At 44.3% G+C, this 20,243-nt stretch overlaps 1 protein-coding gene across 6 annotated transcripts in view; it reads right to left on the reverse strand.

Moving 5' to 3' along the window:
• The window catches only part of PRDM16 (PR/SET domain 16), a 455,772-nt gene that overhangs the window by 271,002 nt on the left and 164,527 nt on the right, over positions 1–20,243 (reverse strand). For all 6 annotated transcript variants that reach the window (XM_053400641.1, XM_053400643.1, XM_053400640.1 and 3 more), the window contains one exon: positions 7,915–8,264. In XM_053400641.1, coding sequence (XP_053256616.1) covers positions 7,915–8,264 — 350 coding nt within the window. The remainder of the gene's footprint in view (positions 1–7,914; positions 8,265–20,243) is intronic.

The raw sequence follows: 20,243 nt of genomic DNA on the forward strand, positions 1-20,243 counted from the left end.
GCATTAAAGAATATGAAGAAGACCTGCAGAAGGGACCTGGAAAAGAGTTAAGAGCCTCGGACATAAGATCTCCAGGTTGATGGACTATATGGAATTGACGGAAAGGACTGGCAGAATCCAAAACCAGGGAGAGGAGATGGTGGAAGAAGATTGGAGAATTTAAAGTTTATATATAGAAATACTGTAAAATTAATGAGTGATAGAAAAATGGTGGAAAGAAATTTTATGGCCTTAGCAGAAATATTATAAGGAGTTAAGCATATGTAAGTATTTTAGTTTTAATGAAAAATAAGGTTAAAAAATATGTTAAGATATTTATAATATGATAGAAAATAGAGAAAGATGGAAAGGATTTGCTGAAACAATTAATAGAAGTGGAATACAAAAAGGGAGATGAGAGGAAGTCGAGGAAACAAGGGAATGAAAGATAGAGTATGGAAAAGGTGTGATGTATGTTTTTAAATTGTTTTTGTTTTGTTTTGTTTAGGGTTAGGGTGGGTTAGGGTTTTGTTTAGTTTAGTTTAATGTGTTTAGTTTAATCTGTTTAGGTTGAGTTTTGTATTGTTTATACATTGTATTGTATTGTTTTTTTCTTTCTTTTGTTTTTTCTCTTTTTTCCCTTTTCTTTTCCTTTTCTGTAATCTTTAAAAGTAATAAATATTTTTTTTAAAAAAAGAAACGCAGTACACACACATACAGGTATCCACAGGTGAACAGTGCGTGCCTCCTCATCTGATCCATGCAGATCAGTTGAGGGAGGGGTTATCACAGCAGCTGCTGGTGCCCACTGGGACTGGCAGGGCAGAACAACAGAGAGGTTGAGCCAGGGCCAAGATAGGCAGAGACAACTCATTCTAATTTTGTCCCCAACCTCCTCTCTTTTGTCCCCAACCTACTCCTCAGCTCTAGAATAATAAGCCAATGCTTATTATTTATTTATTTATTTATTCATTCATTCATTCTTCTTTCTACTACCACCAAAATCAGTGGGGTCTTATGAAGATGGGGGCAGAAAAATTGCTTGGGGAGACAGATCAGCCTCTACCCCAGGGCTGGGGGCGGGCGGGCTACCCACCTCTGCTTTAGAACCATGAGGTTGAGAAATTCTCCATCCCGTTTTAAGTTTCTGGAAACAAGAAGAATTACCGACAAAAGAAGAATGGAGGATGAAACTGATGGACTATGCAGAATTAGATAAATTAACAGGAAGAATTCAAAATCTGCAGGACCAGAGATTCACAGAAGACTGGCATAAATTTACGGACTATTTGGAGAGTAATTGTGATGATCATATTACACTTGTAGGTTTGCGAGAAGTTTTGTAAGGTGGACTATTTGAAATATTGCAAAAAAAAAGGTAATGAGGGGGACTGTTAGTTAAGATAATTAAAGGCAATAGGAATTTAAGAGATGCAGAATAAGTGATAAGAACGGAAGACCATCAGAGGGACTGATGGAAGTCCAAAAAGATTGTATAAGATGTGAAGTTCTGTTGTATGAATGTTAACTAATATGTTATACAGTGGTGCCTCACAAGACGAAAAGAATCCGTTCTGCGAGTCTCTTCGTCTAGCAGTTTTCTCGTCTTGCGAAGCAAGCCCATTGACGGATTAGCGGATTAGCGCTATTAGCGCTATTAGCGGCTTTTAGCGGCTTAGCGGCTTAGCGGCTTAGCGGCTTAGAAAAAGGGGGGGAAGGAAAAAAAACCCGCAGGAACTCGCAAGACATTTTCGTCTTGCGAAGCAAGCCCATAGGAGATTCGTTTTGCGAAGCACCTCCAAAACGGAAAACTCTTTCGTCTAGCGAGTTTTCCGTCTTGCGAGGCATTTGTCTTGCGGGGCACCACTGTATATATATATATACACACACACACACATATACATGCATATATATATATATATATATGAGAAATTCTCCATCGCAAACTGAGTGACAGCCAGGAGTTTTAGGGAGAAGAATTTTTTAAAAAAAAATATGCACCAGGTATCTGACTCCACATGAAACCCTCTGAACAATGAGCAGCCTAGAATATCTTTTCCCAGCCTTGAATCCCTAGATGTTGTTGGACTATGACTGCTATGGTCCCTGACCACTGCCAATGCTGGCTGGGAATGGTAGGTGATTTAGTCTACCGAAGGGGAAAGTTGGACTAAAGCTACAGTAAGTCTCTAAAGGGGTTGTATATGCGGCCTTCAGAAGTTGCCTCTGTTTAGCAGCCAACCAACACTCTCCCCCCCCCCACACACATACAACTGACGTGCTGCGCTCCTTAAGGAATGTTTTCCTTCATTCCACAAGGTGTTTCCGTTTAGCTCATAAAATGTATATTTTAATGTGTGCAAATCCAGGCCTGCCTTCGTGTCCACACCCTGCTTGGAAAGGCCTGATATTTCCAAGGCTGAAAAAAAAAAAGAGGAGGTGGGAAGGAGGATGTTTCTGCAAGCAACTCCGTAAGGTGGTGCTAATCAAACATTCCGAAAGTTATGAGATTCACGGTTGAAGTATCCCAGGGCAGGAAGATCTTCTGAGGCACCTTTGTTAAATGCAGTGGAAAGCTGTTGAGAGATTTGGCAAAGGATCCTTTTTCAACCCAACCATTTTTTTGGGGGGGGGAGTGGGAGGAGGTAGTTTTGATAGGTTAATCATATTTATTCCTCCATTCAATAATCCATTCACATGGACACACGTTGCGTGTGATTGGTTCTTCTTGGGCAACCTGAGCAGAAGTCCTGATTCATTGACAGATGGTGGGAAGGTTAGGGATGGTGTGTAAAATTCCAGAGATTGCAGCCATCTAAGTTCTACTTAGAGGAAACTGGCTGGAATGAATGGACCTAAGTTAACCATGCCTATTAATTTCAACAGGCTCACTCTGAGTAGGATTATATTGGATACAAACCCAGATATGGCTAGTTAAAGCTGTCATCTGATTAAATGACTGATGGGAAGCCTGTGGCCCTCTCAGACTTCATCTTCCATCAGCCCCAGCCAGCATGGCCCATACTCATAAATGGTGGGAACTGAAGGCGCAACAACCACTGAATGGATTTCCATTTGTGTTGTGTTGAGTATTTGATGAAGTCATAAGTGGTAGTAGTGGAGAATGGGTAAGGAGCTGATTTGTTGTTGAATTAAACATGCATGGTTTTGTATATTGGGGTGGGCAGGCTTCAGCATGAAATGATGGGACATTTGCTTTGCTTGAACAAACATTCACCCAGTTCAGTATCCCATGTCCTGATCCATCCACAACAGGCACTCAAGGGACCAAGTGATGCAGTGGGTGAGGTGCTGCAGGACTATGGAAAGCTCCAGGTGAGCAACTTGCTCCAACAAAGGCTTTCTCATGCCCTCCCACCCACCTAAAGAGTGTGAGCCCTTAAAGCAGTGGTTCTCAACCTGTGGGTCCCCAGATGTTGTTGGACTACAACTCCCATCATCCCTGACCACTGGTCATGCTGGCTAGGAGTGATGGGAGTTGTAGTCCAACAACATCTGGGGACCCACAGGTTGAGAACCACTGCCTTAAAGGCTGCTCCCCAACCCAAGCACTTCTTCTCCTAACCTCTCCCTTTGCCACTGGGCAAGCATAGTAGAGCAGGAAGTACTTAAACCTTCAGGTGACTTGGCCTTAGGGGAACTCACCTGTTGGGGTCCTGTCTCACATTCCAAAGCACAGGTGGATTATCACAAACCCACTGCAATTCACAAGTAGATAAGAGCGTAAGGAGAGCCCTGCAACTGCATCAGGTCAAAAGCCCATCTGGTCCAGCAGCCTTTTCTCACAGTGGCCAACCAGATGCCCATTATGGGAAAGCCTGACAGCAGGACTTGAGCGCAGCAGTTTTAAATGTTTTGAATTGCTGTTCCAAACTCTTTTTCACTGATATGTGGTTTTACCCTTTTTGCAAACCACTTTGCGGTTGTCGCTTTGTGTTCGTGGTATATTAATTTTATGAAATAAATACGAAATAAATGAAATGCTCTCCCCTCACCTGTGATTCCCAGCAACTGGTCTTCAGAGGACTGCTGCCTCTGATAGTGGTGGTTTAACACACCTAACGTGGAAAGTAGCCACTGATAGCTTTATCCTCTGGGAATTTGCCTAATACGCTTTCAAACCCACCCAAGCTGGTGTCTGTCACTCCCTTTTGTGACAGTAGCTTAACCATGCAAAATTCTGTAGTTTTATGCTTGCCCTGAACCTTCCAATGCCCAGCTTCACTGGATGCCCATGAGTTATAGTCTAATCAAACAGGGAGAAATGCTTTTCTCTGCCTTCTTTCTCCCCTCCATGAATTCCTCAGCCAGTGGCACAGGAGCCTTAAGACTTGGCTGCCCCATCCTTTTTCCAGGCATGAGACTGGGGCCACGCCACAGCCAGATGCCTCTGGAAGTGTCCAAAGTAAACTGTTTATGCATCGCATTCAGGATGTGAAAAACCCTTGCCACTTCATGCATCTGACACTTGGCTCGACAATAAATCAGCCAGATCTTTTACATGCCACAGCTCTCAATGCCTTTTCCACCGGCACCTCGCTAACAAGGCCGCTCTTCTGGAATCTGTCCCCATGGAAAGCATCACACTTTTGCCTTGTGAAGAGGAAATCCTCCACCCTCCCAACACCTTTGGGGTACAAGGGAGGAGGGAGGGGAGATGTACAATGGCAACAGGAATGCCAGCCTAAGAACACGGAAAGTCACACATGTAAGAGGAAGGAAGGTTGGGAGATTATCTGGTTTCTAGCCAGATTCTTTTAACAATGCTCAGATTAGGAGAAGAGCAGCATCCGGTGATTGCCAGGAAAATTATTTATCATCGCAGGTGAAGAGGACCACCACAAGTGCCAAGCGGGAAGATGTCTATCCTTGCAGATCAAGTACTATATACAAAGACATCACCAATGACAGTCAGCAGTAGATACATGCAATGGTGGCTGGTGCTCACTGGGACTGATAGGCTGGAAGGCAGGGAGCTCAACAGGAGGGGGAGCCAGAGCCAATGATGGACAAAACCATTGCTTCCTCCCAGCCCATGCAAGTTTGCAAGCCCTCCATGGCAGATCATGTGGATTCTAACCTTTCGCATGAGATGAGAGGACCTGGCTGAGATGAGAGCAGACTGGCGTTGCTGGGGCAGTTGCCACTGTGCTCTAATGGACCAGCTTCCTGTGGATATATGGAATCACTATTCAAAACAGAGCATCCATGCTCGATGCAGAGGTGGCCTCATCCAAGGTAGGCACAGACCACCTGTTGAGCTTGCAGAGACTTGAACCACAGCTTGCACGTCTATCAAGGGGTCTACCAGCCTCACAACTCCCACCTGTAAAGGACTGCTCCATTCAGCCCAGGAAGTGCAGGAGCTGAATGGTGCTGCCTGCTCTGTTCCTTCTTCCTTCTCTCCCTCTCTGAAGTACACCCCCCCTTGGGGAAAAAGGGGGTCAGGAGGAACTGGGCTGCAAGAGTGCATCAGCCGATGCTTTAAAATGGGGTGGTGGTGAAGCTGTGGCCCTACAATTCCCATCATCCCTGGTCATCAGTCATGCTGGCCAGGGCTGATGTGGGTTAGAGTCCAATAACATCTAGTTGGCTGCAGGTTTCCTAAAGTAAAGGTAAAGGGGCCCCTGACCATTAGGTCCAGTCATGACTGACTCTGGGGTTGCGGCGCTCATCTCGCTTTATTGGCCAAGGGAGCCGGCGTACAGCTTCCGGGTCATGTGGCCAGCATGACTAAGCCACTTCTGGCGAACCAGAGCAGCGCATGGAAACGCCGTTTACCTTCCCGCTGTAGCAGTACCTATTTATCTACTTGCACTTTGACGTGCTTTCGAACTGCTAGGTTGGCAGGAGCTGGGACCAAGCAATGGGAGCTCACCCCGTCGCAGGGATTCGAACCACTGACCTTCTGATCGGCAAGTCCTAGGCTCTGTGGTTTAACCCACAGCGCCACCTGCGTCCCCAGGCAGGTTTCCTACCTTTGCTTTAAAAAGTGTTTTCTATGAAGCAGCCCAACAGAGGTTTTTTGGGGGGTGAGAAAGTGGTAGCTTCCCATAGATTCCCATACCTAGCTAAGAATGTACAGTGGTACCTCGGGTTAAGAACCTAATTCATTCTGGAGGTCTGTTCTTAACCTGAAACTGTTCTTAACCTGAAGCACCACTTTAGCTAATGGGGCCTCCTGCTGCCGCTGCACCGCTGGAGCACGATTTCTGTTCTCATCCTGAAGCAAAGTTCTTAACCCGAGATACTATTTCTGGATTAGCGGAGTCTGTAACCTGAAGCATATGTAACCTGAAGCGTATGTAACCCAAGGTACCACTGTATTTATCAACGCAGAATGGCCAAGATACAGAGGTCTCAGCTTGGTGACATGAGTCCCCTGCTTAAGAAAGCCCTGCTGTGTGAGTTTTGGTTTTTGTGTGTGTTTTTTGAGGTTAACACAGGTCCCAGTCAGTTTTGCTTTTGGACGGCTTCCCTGCCTGTTGAGAGAAGAAGTTCCTAAAACCAGCAGCGCCTTTCCGACAGGTTTAGTGGGAAGCAAATGCAACCTGTCAAGCAGCTACATCACGTGTTTGCCTTGACTCTCACCCAGGACAGGAAGCAAAAACACCAGCAGTTCCATTTATTGCCTGACCAAAAAAAAAAAGAAGCAGCTCTCAAAAATGTTCCTAGAAAGTGAGCTGCTTTTCTAGTTCCAGTTTTCCTGTCAAAGTTAAGAGAAAATTGTCCATCATGTTTATATTTTGTGAGGAGAGGGGGACAGGACTTCTCATACCAGCTAGAGATATTTAGCAGCGAGTTCAATAACTATATGAAGACTGTTTACAAAAGCAGGTTTTAAAAGCTTTGCTGTCAGAAACTGAACATATAACTAGGTCTGTGGGCACAGCATTCTATGCAGTGTTGCTGTTCTTAAGACACCCACACATTCTGTTCCAAATATATTCAGATTCTATGCATCTGGAAAACAGAGAAAACTTGTCTTCCTTTGCAAGAGATTCTCAGCCCTCCTGCTAGCATGGTGCAGAGTACTCAGAATGTCAGCATAGGACCTGGGGAACTAGGGTTCAAATCCCTGCTCAGCCATGAAGCTCACTGGGGTGACCATGGGCCAGCCACAGTCCCTCTGCTTAACCTACCTCACAGGGTTGTTGTGATGGGGAGGGGCAGAACCACGTAGCCACCTAGGAGAAATGGTGGGATAGAGATGCAAAACAGTAAAGAAGAAGAAGAAGAGTTTGGATTTGATATCCTGCTTTATCACTACCTGAAGGAGCCTCAAAGTGGCTAACATTCTCCTTTCCCTTCCTCCCCCACAACAAACACTCTGTGAGGTGAGTGGGGCTGAGAGACTTCAGAGAAGTGTGACTAGCCCAAGGTCACCCAACAGCTGCATGTGGAGGAGCAGGGAATCGAACCCGGTTCACCAGATTACGAGTCTACCACTCTTAACCACTATACCACACTGACTCTCAAACAAATAAAAGGGGGAGGTTCTCAAGGGTCTGATGCTAGCAAGTGGACATTTGCTTCCCCACCCCCAAATGCCAGCAAGCCCAACCCCTGACCACTACCCTCCTTTTAAACCAGCATTCCCATCAGTGCTGAACTTTGAATTTCCCACAAAGCCCTTAAAAAAAGCCATTTCTCAAGAATTCAATCTTATGAGGCCATGGACCCTATAAAGAATGGCTGTGGAACTTCCAAAAAGTGTGTTTGTGGGACTGAAACCGAATCATTCATAACAATAAATAATCATTGCACAATAAAAATCAGAATATCCACGAAGAGAAGACATGAAATCAACAAAGCCACTCTTCTTCCCCGTCCTGGAGGTCATCCAAAAACAAAGGCTGCACCTTCCTCCAAAGCCAAACCAATCACCATCGTATTAGTCAAAAGCCTTCTTACCTCCCATCCAAAGTTTGCTTCTTTCAACGTCGTCCTTGGAAAGGTCATGTAAGGCCCGAATCTTTCCCCAATTTCAATCTTCTTTTTGGTCCAGATGCCCAGCCCTGCCCCTGGAATGGAAGACTCCCTCAGCTCAAAGTCGGGCGGGATTGGAATGTCATCGGGGATATAGACAGGAGCTTCATACGGAGAGCCTTCCTTGGGGTTGAAGTCCTCTCCGGCGGGGAAAGGGGATGGCGGCCCCACGGGAATGGGGGACATGATGCTGTCCTCGGTCTCCTCCTCCCCGCTCTCGCCTGCTAGGAGGTCTGCCTCAGTTTCGTACATGTTGTTCACAATCTCGTTGTCACCTTGAAAACACACACACAAACAGAAAGGGATAAGTGGTGAGATCCTCTTCTCTTGGGCAAAGGGAATAGTCAAGCACTCCCTGGGTACCAAGGCAGCGAGATTAGCCTCAGAAACAGGCCTCTGTGGAACCAGGGGAGGACCTGACAGGCTTCATAAGGACTGCTGCTGCCCAGCAGAGAATACTGCTTCTTATGCCCTTTTAAAATGTGTTGGGGTGTGTGTGTTATTGTTATTTTAGAGCCACCATACGTCTGTATTTCCCCGGATATGACCAGGATTTCAAAGGCGGAATTGACATTGGGGAGGGGGGATTTCTAAAAGGTGGTGCTTTGCCCTGGATCTTAGGCAAGTCAATGGAAAAATTGTGTATTTTTGGCATTTTTGTTAAAAAGAAAAGCACAAGAACTTGGGGATCTTCCTACACAAAAAGCTCAACAAATTTTGGGGTGTCTTGGTTTTTTATTTTTTGAAAAATGGCAACTCTTGTGTTATGTTTTTTGTGCTTTTATATTTTATCCTGTGAACTGCCCTGAGACCTGTGGGTATAGGGCAGTATATAAATTCACTAAATAATGATTTAAAAAATGCTAGTTGAAGATTCTGTTGACTCTACCAACCACTGACATTGTTTAAAGAGATGGAAAGGACCAAGCTTTGCATGTGGAAGGTCCCATCATCTCCAAGTAAGGATGGGAATGTCCCCTTCCCGAACCCCTGGAGAGCCTCTGCCAGTCAGTGTAGACCAAGGGTCTGAGAATAAGGGTAAGGCTAGGGATGAATTTGAGCAAGGAACACATGGGGACAGTGTGCTACATTTACTATTTCCCTCTAATATGTCTATGTATTTTAGCAAAGCAAAAGCCATGCATATATCAGCTTCGCAGGCCAAGATGTGTGCATCTGAATGAACTATGTAAGGCTATGTTTATTTTTTGCAAGCAAGGGCAATTCCTGAGTCACAAGCAGCTCATCTTTGCAAACTTACTGGGGAAAGTACTGTACATATTCCTTTATTGAGGAAAGTTGTTCCAAAAAAATATGCCTCCCTCTCTCTCTCTCTCCATCTCCCCCAACAATGTTATAGCCCTACCATGTTCCTGTAGTATAACCATGCCACCCGCAGTTCAGGCTTGGCCACAGATGCCATTCAAAATGCATGTCTGGATCTGGTTCAGTGAGTTACTCAAAAGGAGGTGAGCAGCCAACCTGCCCTTGAAACCATGCCTCTCGCTTTTATGCCCTGCTTGGCAAGCCATAGAGAACAGTTTCTCCTTGAACACAACAGCATCACCAGCATATGCACAACTGTACTCAGATGTAGGGATAGGTGAACGTTTCCATTTTAGTTTATCTCAGTTACTTATTGTTCTAATTATAAGCTCATTTCTCCACATCTCCACATCAGTGTGTGTGTGTGTTTTTTAATGAAAAGTCCTTGTGAAAATTCATCAGAATTTTAGTGTGAAAACAGATAGGTAGGTAGGTAGTAATTTTGCCAAATATACACAGTTTCACAAAGCAATTTGCACTAATATAATGCATTCTGGTATGTTATCTTCACCAACATATGTATTTATGTACACACATTACCCTGGTATATGCATTTTTGCAAGCATTGCAGCAATGCGCTCTATGTGGGACTGCCCTTGAAGCTAACCCAGAAGTTGCAACTAGTCCTGAATGTGGCGGCTCGACTGCTAACGTAGAAACTGAGTAGGTAAGTCAAAGGTTTGGTAAAGGACCTGGGCTGCAGAACTGTCATGGAAAGGTACTGAGTTCAATGAAAATTGGCTTTTTGACCATGAATCTAATTTCATTCAATACAGCAGGTTGGGTTAATAAGCTGACGGATAGGAATTTGTCAAAAAGAAACCGGGAGCTAGCTAGCTAGATATACGACTGAAGTTAAACTTGTCTCTCCACTGCAGTGTACATATTACTCGATTAAAAAAAACAAAACCCTTCACATCAGGAAGAAGGTTTGCCTGTGATTGAATCCTGGGTTACGGCAGGGTGGTGGAAATGTGCTTCTCGGTTTAATGGCTGCAGAAAAATAGATTCATAATCCGCTTACAAACAGAGCCCTTCAGGAACTATTTCAGATCTATTCTCTGCAGAGAAAACAAAAAGACCCAAACCTTTAAAAGTCATGTGGCTAAAACACTTATTTAATTTAGGAGCATTCAGAAGAGTAATTATGAGCCTACAAGTGGGTAGGGGTGTCTTTTATTTCTTCTTCCACTGATTTGTGCCTTCCGCTCACAAAAGCAGCAAAGAGCCGCAGCTGTTTCCCTCATGCACTGAAGTTCTATGTTGTTTGGGAGCAAAGGGAAAGAGAAAACACCCCCAGAAAACATTCAAATAGGACATATGCAGAACAAACGTAAAATTGCAAGGGAGAGCAATTAGCTGAATTAGTCAGAGTAAGTGACCACATCAAGGAACCAACAATGTGTCCGGTCAGGAGGGAGCACGGCACCCTCGGTTGCAAGGGAACTGTAGCACAGATGGAAGACGCTCAGCACCATACAGGAATGAACCGTGCACTGTGTCCTCTGTTGTTACTTTTAAACACACACACACAGGCTAAATACCCTTAATCTTGCAAAGTCGTTCTCCCTCCGCCCAGCCCCAAGAGCAATTAGGAAATTAGTGTGATTATTTTAGCAGGCTGCAAATTGCGACACTTAAAACTGGGTTGCAAAGGAAGGCTGTAATTCCGCAGTCACCCGTTACATCCCCTTTCTGCTCTTTCGCTTGCTTGTTTGTTTGTTTTGCTAAAATGCATAGAAAGGGAGGGGGGAAGAGCAACCTGTTCAATGAGCTTCGGAAGAAAAGTTAAAAATAATAATACAGTGGAAACCGCTAAATGTCTCTAGCTAGATTTCTGCATTCTGTCAGAGTCTCGGAGATGCTGGGTTGTCTGCAACTAAGTTTTACACAGAGCAAACCCACTGAAATTAATGGACCTGTGTCTGTTATAGGACTAACATTCGATACAAAGTGCTAGAACTCCATCGCCTACCTCTACCCCTGTTGACACAGACAGGCCATTTCTGTTACTCAAGGCAGTGGCTCCAAACCGCACAATACCTTTAAAGCACTCTGGTGCCACTTTGAACGGTGGTAGAAGAACCCTGGGCACTGTAGCTTGTTAAGGGTGCTGAGAGACATCAGGAGACTCCTGTTCTCCTTCACAGGACTACAACTCCTAGAATTCCCTGGGAAGACGGATTGGCTTTCAAACCATTCTGAGAGCTGTCCTAGGCGGAGATGTTACCAGGGATTGAACCTTGTATGCAAAAAGTGGATGCTCTACCACTGAGCTATGGCTCTGAGATAGCATGTTGCTCTATGAGCCTGGCAATGTAGAAAGGTACAGGTAGGGCTACAAGACCCGGACCAACAGTATATGTTAAGCTTTTAAATAAATAAATAAAACTCTTTCATATGTGGCAATTGGCTGGGTTGTTCCCCCCCCTTCTCACTTTTTTTTGGGGTGGGAGGGTGGGATGGGGAGAACAAATTTACCTTTCCCCAGCCCAGCCATCAGCTGCAGGCTCCCTGCTTTCTTTGTGCCATATTTCCCTCCTCGCTCCCCGCACCCCCCTCCCCAGAATAACAATCCAACAACTGCCTCATTGTGGACTCTGGAGCAATGTGCGGGACTCCTAGCGAGAATATTAATGGCTGACCTCTGATGTAATCGGGGAAGGGGAGGGAGGGAAATAGCACCCGACCGAAATTGCAGTTTTCACTTCAGCGTGGAAAGGCATTTTTTGTGCTGCCGAATAGGAGCAGAGCAGTTATAACAGCAGGGCTTGACTTTTAAGGAATGAATCTTTCATCCCTTTTATATTCTCAAAACGGGGCCTCTGGCCTCTGAGAAATATTCCCCTCCTTTTCTTTTGAGGCCTCATAAACGCTTATTCTGAAAATCATTGCTTTGGATCACTAAAGGGATAGGAAGGAGGATTTTTTTGTTGCGTGCATTCCGGGGCGAATGCATCTATCGCTTATGAACATTTCCTTCAGCGAGAGAGAAAAAGAGAAAGAGAGCGAGAGGGAGGGGGGAAGAGAGAGGGCAATCTTGCTTACGCAAACATGCCCCCAGAAACAAGCCTTTCAGAAGCATTATACACCATAATCCCGAAAATACTTGTGGTTGCAGTAAATGTTTCTCCTTTGGGTATTAGCAAGTCAAATTATTTTCCACTCTATGATTAGCCCCCTTTGCACTTATGAAACAGGGATTCCAACCAGGCTGAGGAGGGAAGGCTGAGTTTAAGAGCAGAGTGAGACCATCGAAGGGGAACTTGACATGACAAGCTGCCTGGCTCCTGAGCAGTATCGAGGGTTCTTTTTGTCGCTGTTCCCTCTGTACTTAAGGGTGCCGAGAGGGTTGTGCGGCAACCTGCCTGAGAAATATCACTTCTCAAAACCAAACCTCTACAGCGATGACAAAAACCAACAGCTCCACCTGCTTCTCTGACCTTAACATTTTATGTGGTGTTAACTCCTGTCCCAAGTGCAATCTGCTTTCAGAGTTGGAATCAGGGGTTGGCATCATTGGCCGTCTGCTGACATCTACACCCTGTCAGGGAAATAGAGGTATCTACCTTATACCAAGGGACGCGGGTGGCGCTGTGGGTTAAACCACAGAGCTTAGGACTTGCCGATCAGAAGGTCGGCGGTTTGAATCTCCACGATGGGGTGAGCTCCCATTGCTCGGTCCCTGCTCCTGCCAACCTAGCAGTTCGAAAGCACGTCAAAGTGCAAATAGATAAATAGGTACCGCTCCAGCAGGGAGGTAAATGGTGTTTCCATGCGCTGCTCTGGTTCGCCAGAAGTGGCTTAGTCATGCTAGCCACATGACCTGGAAGCTGTACACCGGCTCCCTCGGCCAATAAAGCAAGATGAGCGCCACAACCCCAGAGTCGGCCACGACTGGACCTAATGGTCAGGGGTCCCTTTACCTTTTACCTTATACCAAATCAGACCATTGGTCTATCTAGCTCACTACTGCCTAGATGCTCCTGGGTTTTGGGCCATGAATACTTCCAGCCCTACCTTGAATTTGGGAGCTTCTGCATGTAAATCAGGTTCTCTACCACTGAGCTATGGGCTTTCCTCACTGCCAGCCTCCAAAGCCTCTTGGCCCTGCTCTTCCTTCTCCTCTCTGTTGCCTCCAAGGTGAGTCCAAGACACTTTGTGGCCTGAGGAGAGGGCAACACTACCCCTATAGCATGTGCAGGACTAGTCTGGTCCAAACATTGGTGACCGGATGGCATCCTCCATCATACCTGAAGCCTCTTCTCGTTGAGGTGTGTAAAATGATGCATGGTGTAGAGATATTGGATAGGGAGAATACTAGGACCCAATGGGGCTATACAACGAACCTGAATAGCAAGAGACAAAGAGCAGACAAAAGGAAGCACTTCTTCACATATGGATTTCCCTCCAACTGAATGTAGTGATGGGCACCAACTTGGATGGCTTCAAAAGAAAATTAGGAAAAGTCACTGAGAATAAGGCTATCAATGGTTATAATGATGCCTCCGGTCTACCTCTGCTGTTGGAGGCAGTATCCCGGTTGCTTGGAATTGCAGGTAGGGAGAGTTGCTGTTCCACTCAGGTCCTGCTCATGGGCTTCCCAAAGGCATATAGTTGGTCACTGTGAGGACAGGATGCTGGCCTGATCCAACAGGGATTTTCAGATGCTCTTAAACCACCAAGGTATCTGAGAGGTGCAACTAGATGGCTGCTTGGTACTCACAGATTTGCCCTCCAGCAGAGGGGAACCATTACCCTCACTTCATGCCAGCATCCATCATTTCACTCTGCTTAATGGAAGGCCTGCCCTCCATCTTTCCTTTGCTCTCGACCTCTGGATAGCATTGCAAATTCGGCCAAGAGAGAGAGTCAGTATCGGTAACAATGAGAAGTGAGTGGTAGTCATTGGCCACTATGAGTAGCGGAAACTGGACTCTTATTCTCAGGAAGGTTCCCACTCAGGAGTGGGTCACTTAAATGAAGGGCCCTCTAAACATCATTTTCATTTTGTATCCACAATGTGTTTTGCTCACAATGGTTTGGTGCAATTCCACTTTCAATACTAATGGTGTCAAGAAAAGTCTTGCGGTGGACATACTGCTTTGTTTCCTATCAGTGCATGTCCTATAACTTCCTGTTGAAATTCTGCAACTTTTCATGCTGCAAACGTTCTGGTGTTTGTTTGCTTTTTATCCCACTTATGGTGCAAGAGTGCTGCTTCAGATGGCAATAACACAGGGACACTGGAGAAGCATCACAGAACAACTCGTAGAGTGGATTGATAGGTGGACAGTCCAGTATAAATCCACCACAAATGCCCTATTGCTTGCAACAGTGACACGTTGCAGAATGCAGCAGCAGCAGCAGTCTGTAGGAGCCCAATGCCATGCTTTGGCACAATGTATTTTAATTACGTGTGGATATTTAATCATTGATTTTTATACTCATAAAAGACTGAGAAGCCGTTTTCGGCATGTTAAGTGGCATATAAATTAAATAATGGTGATGCTTTGCACTAAAGGCTAAGTATGATGACTGCGGATGATTGCATTTTGGGGTCATGCCACCGACAGCTTAGGATCTGGCCTGTAGCAGTTTTGTGAAATTCCGTCACATTATGCATTTTGCCTGACACATGGCAGCCCTCCAAGGCTCAGATTTGGCAGACAGCTGGAGAACTGGATGTTCACAAGAAAGAAAGAAAGAAAGAAAGAAAGAAAGAAAGAAAGAAAGAAAGAAAGAAAAAGAAAGGGGGGCACAGGAAAAAAAGGAAAAGGAAAACGGGTCATTTTTACTTGGGCATAAAGTAGCAACCAACTCTGTGGGCTGCACAACCCTGACAGGCAGGAAGAGGATTCCCTGGGGGTGGGGGAGGTTGTTGGCTTAGGAATCGTACAGACAGAGGTGGGGAGATAGAGAGAAGGTGTGGGGAGTACAAACAGCCTGTAAAGGCAGAGAGAAGGATTGCTGGTTCTTGGTTATGAAAGGCAAAGTGTAACATTTTGGACTAAGGAGGTGAACATCTGAAAAGAAACAGTATATAATAGAGGCAGGTAAGACTGGGAGGCACAGCAATGAGTTTCACTTATCTGCAGAATGGCAGGTGAAGGTGATGGACTATATGGAATTGGCAGAAATGACCGGCAGAATCCGAGACCAGGGAGAAGAGTCGGTGGAAGAAGATTGGAGGAAATTTAAAGACTATTTACAGAAATATTGTAAAATTAATGAATGTTAGAATGATGTTGGATTAAAAGTTATGTGGTTTTTAGCTATAATGCTATAAGGAGTATGAAAAAATGGACTATTAATAAGCAAAAATCTAATGTTACATTATTTTAAGATTAAAGATTAGGATAAGTAAAGAGGGGAAGGATTTGCTGAACTGACAAATTAAACTGGAATACAAAAAGGGAGTTAGAGGAGGTCCGGGAATTAAGTAAATGAAAGAATGTAATGGAAAGATGGAACTGTTTTTTATTTGTATTTTTCTTTTTTCTTTTTTCATTTTGTAAAACTTTAATAAATATTTTATATATAAAAAAAGAGTTTCACTCATCTGCACCCACCCCAAAGACAATTCAACTCAACATTGCTGAAGGGTTGCCATCTTTTACCCATCATGCTTCCTGCTCCATATATTTGAACTGAAAGTTTACAGCCCAAATGGACAGCTGCTAGCAACATTTATGATAACAACATCAACATCATCACTGATCATAGCTGTCAACGTTTCCCTTTTTTTAAGGGAAATTCCCTTAAAATTCCTCACAAGAAAAGGGAAATGTTGACAGCTATGACACTGATATCTATCTATCATCTATCATCTATCATCTATCATCTATCATCTATCATCTATCTATCATCTATCTATCTATCTATCTATCTATCTATCATCTATCTATCATCTATCTATCTACCGTATTTTTTGCTCTATAAGACTCACTTTTTCCCTCCTAAAAAGTAAGGGGAAATGTGTGTGTATCTTATGGAGCAAATGCAGGCTGCACAGCTATCCCAGAAGCCAGAACAGCAGGAGGAATCACTGCTTTCGTGGCGCAGCAATCCCTCTTGCTGTTCTGGCTTCTGAGATTCAGAATATTTTTTTTCTTGTTTTCCTCCTCCAAAAACTAGGTGCATCTTATGGTCTGGTGCATCTTATAGAGCGAAAAATATGGTCTCTCTCTCTCTCTCTCTCTCTCTCTCTCTCTCTCTCTCTCTCTCTCTCATCTATCTAATCTATCTATCTATCTATGCAAATATTAATAATAATGCTGCTTCTGAAGGCAGCTGAGAAGTTGCACATGATTGAGAAATCTCAAAAAGCTTCTTCTTCTTCTTCTATGTCTAACCCTTACAATTCTGAACGTGGCATTTATCCTGTAACAGAGGTCAGTGCAGAGAAAGGAAAACCACAGCAGAAAGGAAAACGACAGTGTTTAGCAAAGCAAATTACAATTGTTACAAAAGTCAGTAAGTGGTCCAGCAAGACCCTTAGCAATATTCAGGTGGACCGCTGATCTAGGAGAAGCACTGGATATTTTTTATGGCTTTCAGGGATGTAAATTCTTTCCTTTGTAACTTAATGGAACAAACCCAAAGTCAGGGGTCATAGACTTCTCCCTCGCTTGGACACAAATCATTTTGGATGAGGGCTGAGCACACCAGAAAAAAGAAAGAAAAAAGCACGGAACATTTCACACCTTTTGCAAAACAGTGGGGGAAATAGTGAATTGTGTCCTGTTCTTGGTTTCTAAGTGGGGCAGAGGGTTGCAGCAGGCCGCTGCTTCTGTCTAAGCAATCACTCCAAAATGCTTCCAGGCGGGGAGGGAAACCTGGTTCAGTGCCGCACAGAACCATAAAGAGAACATATTTGGGGGAAAGACTTAAGGGAAGAGCAGAGACTTGCTCAAATCTGTCAATTTCGGCATGGCTTATTTTTCACTTTCTCGTTTTTCCAATATTAAGTTCAGCTCTCCACATTCCTGCATCTAATTGTTGTTCAAAGTCCTTGTGAGAATTTGCCAGCATTTTAGCTCGTATTTTCCATAATACGCACACTCCCCCCCCCACAAGCAATTCTCCTTACTATTTTTGTATGCATTTTTGTATGCATTTTCGTGAATGTACGTTGGCATGTTTACACACCCTTTCCACTAATACACATGCATTTTCTTCTTGAACACATCGCTTGATCCGAAAACTGCGCTGCGAAGCCCAGAGAAACGTGACTTTCCAGGGATAGCTGTGTTTCAGTTCAAAAACAGCTTCAGAAAGTGAAAATTAGGTCGCATCGCATTAACATCCAAACTGAGCCAGCTTTCCCCTTCTCTCTAGAAGGAACTACATGCATCTGTAGGCAGTGCTGTGAGCATGCTGCTTAAGTAAGAAAATCTGAACAAAGGAAGCCAAAATTCTGCAATGAGAAATTCTTTATTCTGCAATCCATGCTCCTTATGCCAGAATTAAGCACAACTGTGTGATTCCACAGACTCTGAATCATTTATCTGATTATTTTTTTTACAGCTTTGAGTATCTTGCTTTTGAATGCCATGGGGTGACCTTGGGCCAGTCTCAGCCGCTGAGCCTCACCTATCTCGCAGGGTTGTTCTGGGGTTTAAATAAGGATGCTTAGTTGTATGCGACAACAGCAAGTATAACATTAAATGCACAGACATGGAAAGAAGAGAAAGTGACAACGAAGGAAGAGTGGCTTCTGAAAGCAATGGACTATGCAGTAATGGCAAAACTGACAGCGAAGTTATGAGATCAGAAGGACGGATATTTTCTGGAAGAATGGAGGCTTTTTGTAACTATATTACTGTTATTGTTGTTATTATTATTATTTTAAATTACAGCCAAATGAAATTGCGGGCAGGATTTGAGATAAAAGCAGTGGAAGAAAAAGGATAAAATTATTGCACTTATTTTTTTGCAATAGGTAAAGATACAACACAGTAGAAAAGGCTGGACAGGATTGACGGAAGTAAAAAATTTGAATAAGATGTAAAAGTATGTTTAATTACTGTTGAAAATTATATGTTAAAAAAACTAATAAAAATTATATATACATATAAAAAAAGAAAATGTTGGAATAAGAACACTGTGGAGGTGAGGGTGGGAAGTCAAGTTATGAAACAATGTATTTGATTTGAAGGTTATTGTGAAAATGTGACACACACACACACACACACACACTTGACCACTGAGCCACTTGACCACTGAGCCACAGACCTTCCTCTGTGTGCATTGTGTGATCACTTAGCGTTAATGTGTCTGCATTTACATGGATGTCTGCTAGGGATGGCGTGTACCCATTTGCACCCTTGGAGATTTAACTTCAAATATCCTGAGAAAAGGGACTGGGACCCTGAAGAAGAACAAAAATGCTAGCAGCATTCATTAGCAAAAAAAGAAAAGAAAAGAAAAAAGAAACAAAGGACCAATCCAATGACAAATTTGGGGACGTTTGGATTAGGTCAAAGGTCCATCTAGTCCAGCATCCTGTTTTCACAGTGGTGAACCAGACACCATTGGTAAGCCCAGAAGCAGGACCCGAGTGCACTAGTATCCTCCCAGGAACAAGTATTCAGAAGCATGTTGCCTAATCAGTGGAGGGAGAACATAGACATCATAGCTTATAGCCAGGCTTCCTCAGCCTTGGCCCTCCAGATGTTTTTGGCCTACAACTCCCATGATCCCTAGCTAGTAGAACCAGTTGTCAGGGATGATGGGAGCTGTAGTCTCAAAACATCTGGAGGGCTGAGGTTGAGGAAGCCTGGCTTATAGCCATTGTTAGTTTCATCCCCTGTACAAGGGGTGGAGGACCTGTGGTCCTCCAGATGTTGCTCCACAGCAACTCACATAGTCTCTGATCATTGGCCATGCTGGCAGTGGTGGTTATGGGAGATGTGAATCCAAAAGCACCCAGGGGGTTGCAGGTTCCCCACTCCTGCTCTGTAGGATGAAGGAGAACCCTGCTGGATGAGATCAATTGCCACCTAGTCCAACATCCTGTTTTTACATTGACCAACCAGATGACTATTAGAAACCAACGTGGAATTGTGGGTGGTGCCCATTGGGACTGATACATAGCTGTCAACGTTTCCCTTTTTTAAAGGGAAATTCCCTTATTCCGAATAGGATTCCTCGCAAGAAAAAGGGAAAAGGTGACAGCTATGGGATAGGAAGGTAGGGAGGCCAACAGTAGGTGGTGCCAGAGCCAATGACAGCCAGAGCCCACTCCTTGTAGTTTTGTCCCCATTCTCCTCCATGCTGTGATCCACAAGGGCAGCACTGAGGCTAAGGGGGAGAAAGCTGCCAGCCCAAGCCAGCCCTAGGACTAATGATAAACAGGAAGGCAGGTTGGTGGGGTCTGGCTCAGGGCAGATTAAGGTTGGTGGGGCAAGTGCCCCATTTGACTGAACAGTCTCACTTCTACTGCTCTCAAGAGGCACCCGAGTGTAACAGCAAAACAAAAGCAGTGGTGGAGAGTTGGTCAATGGCGAGAGCTGGAGTGCATGTGGGAATCTGGCTGGTCTGATGCACTGTTGAAGTAACAGAATGCCTACCAATTTCATGTCAATTGGACAGAACCACCAGAGCTACAAGCCGAAGTAAGCAGGAAGGGTCTCCATTGAAATCCATAGTGGAAGGAAGATAAAATCCGAAGGAAGGCAAGTGAAATGAAAGTGAATTGAAACCAGAACAGTATCAGAAACTTAAATGAAAAACATTATTTTAAAAATAAAATACAAACTCCTAAACTTTGTACAGATTCCACCATCCCCTGGCTTAGAATAAAGTTATCTCCAGAAAGGGTTTTGAACACACAAGACCACAAGGAAAATAAAATCTTCAGAAGAAAAGTTTTTTTACTCTGAAATCCATTTAGAGTATATAATTTCTCCACAACGTTACGTAAA

The sequence above is a fragment of the Podarcis raffonei genome, chromosome 8, assembly GCF_027172205.1.
Source record: "Podarcis raffonei isolate rPodRaf1 chromosome 8, rPodRaf1.pri, whole genome shotgun sequence".
In the NCBI taxonomy this organism is placed as follows: domain Eukaryota; kingdom Metazoa; phylum Chordata; class Lepidosauria; order Squamata; family Lacertidae; genus Podarcis; species Podarcis raffonei.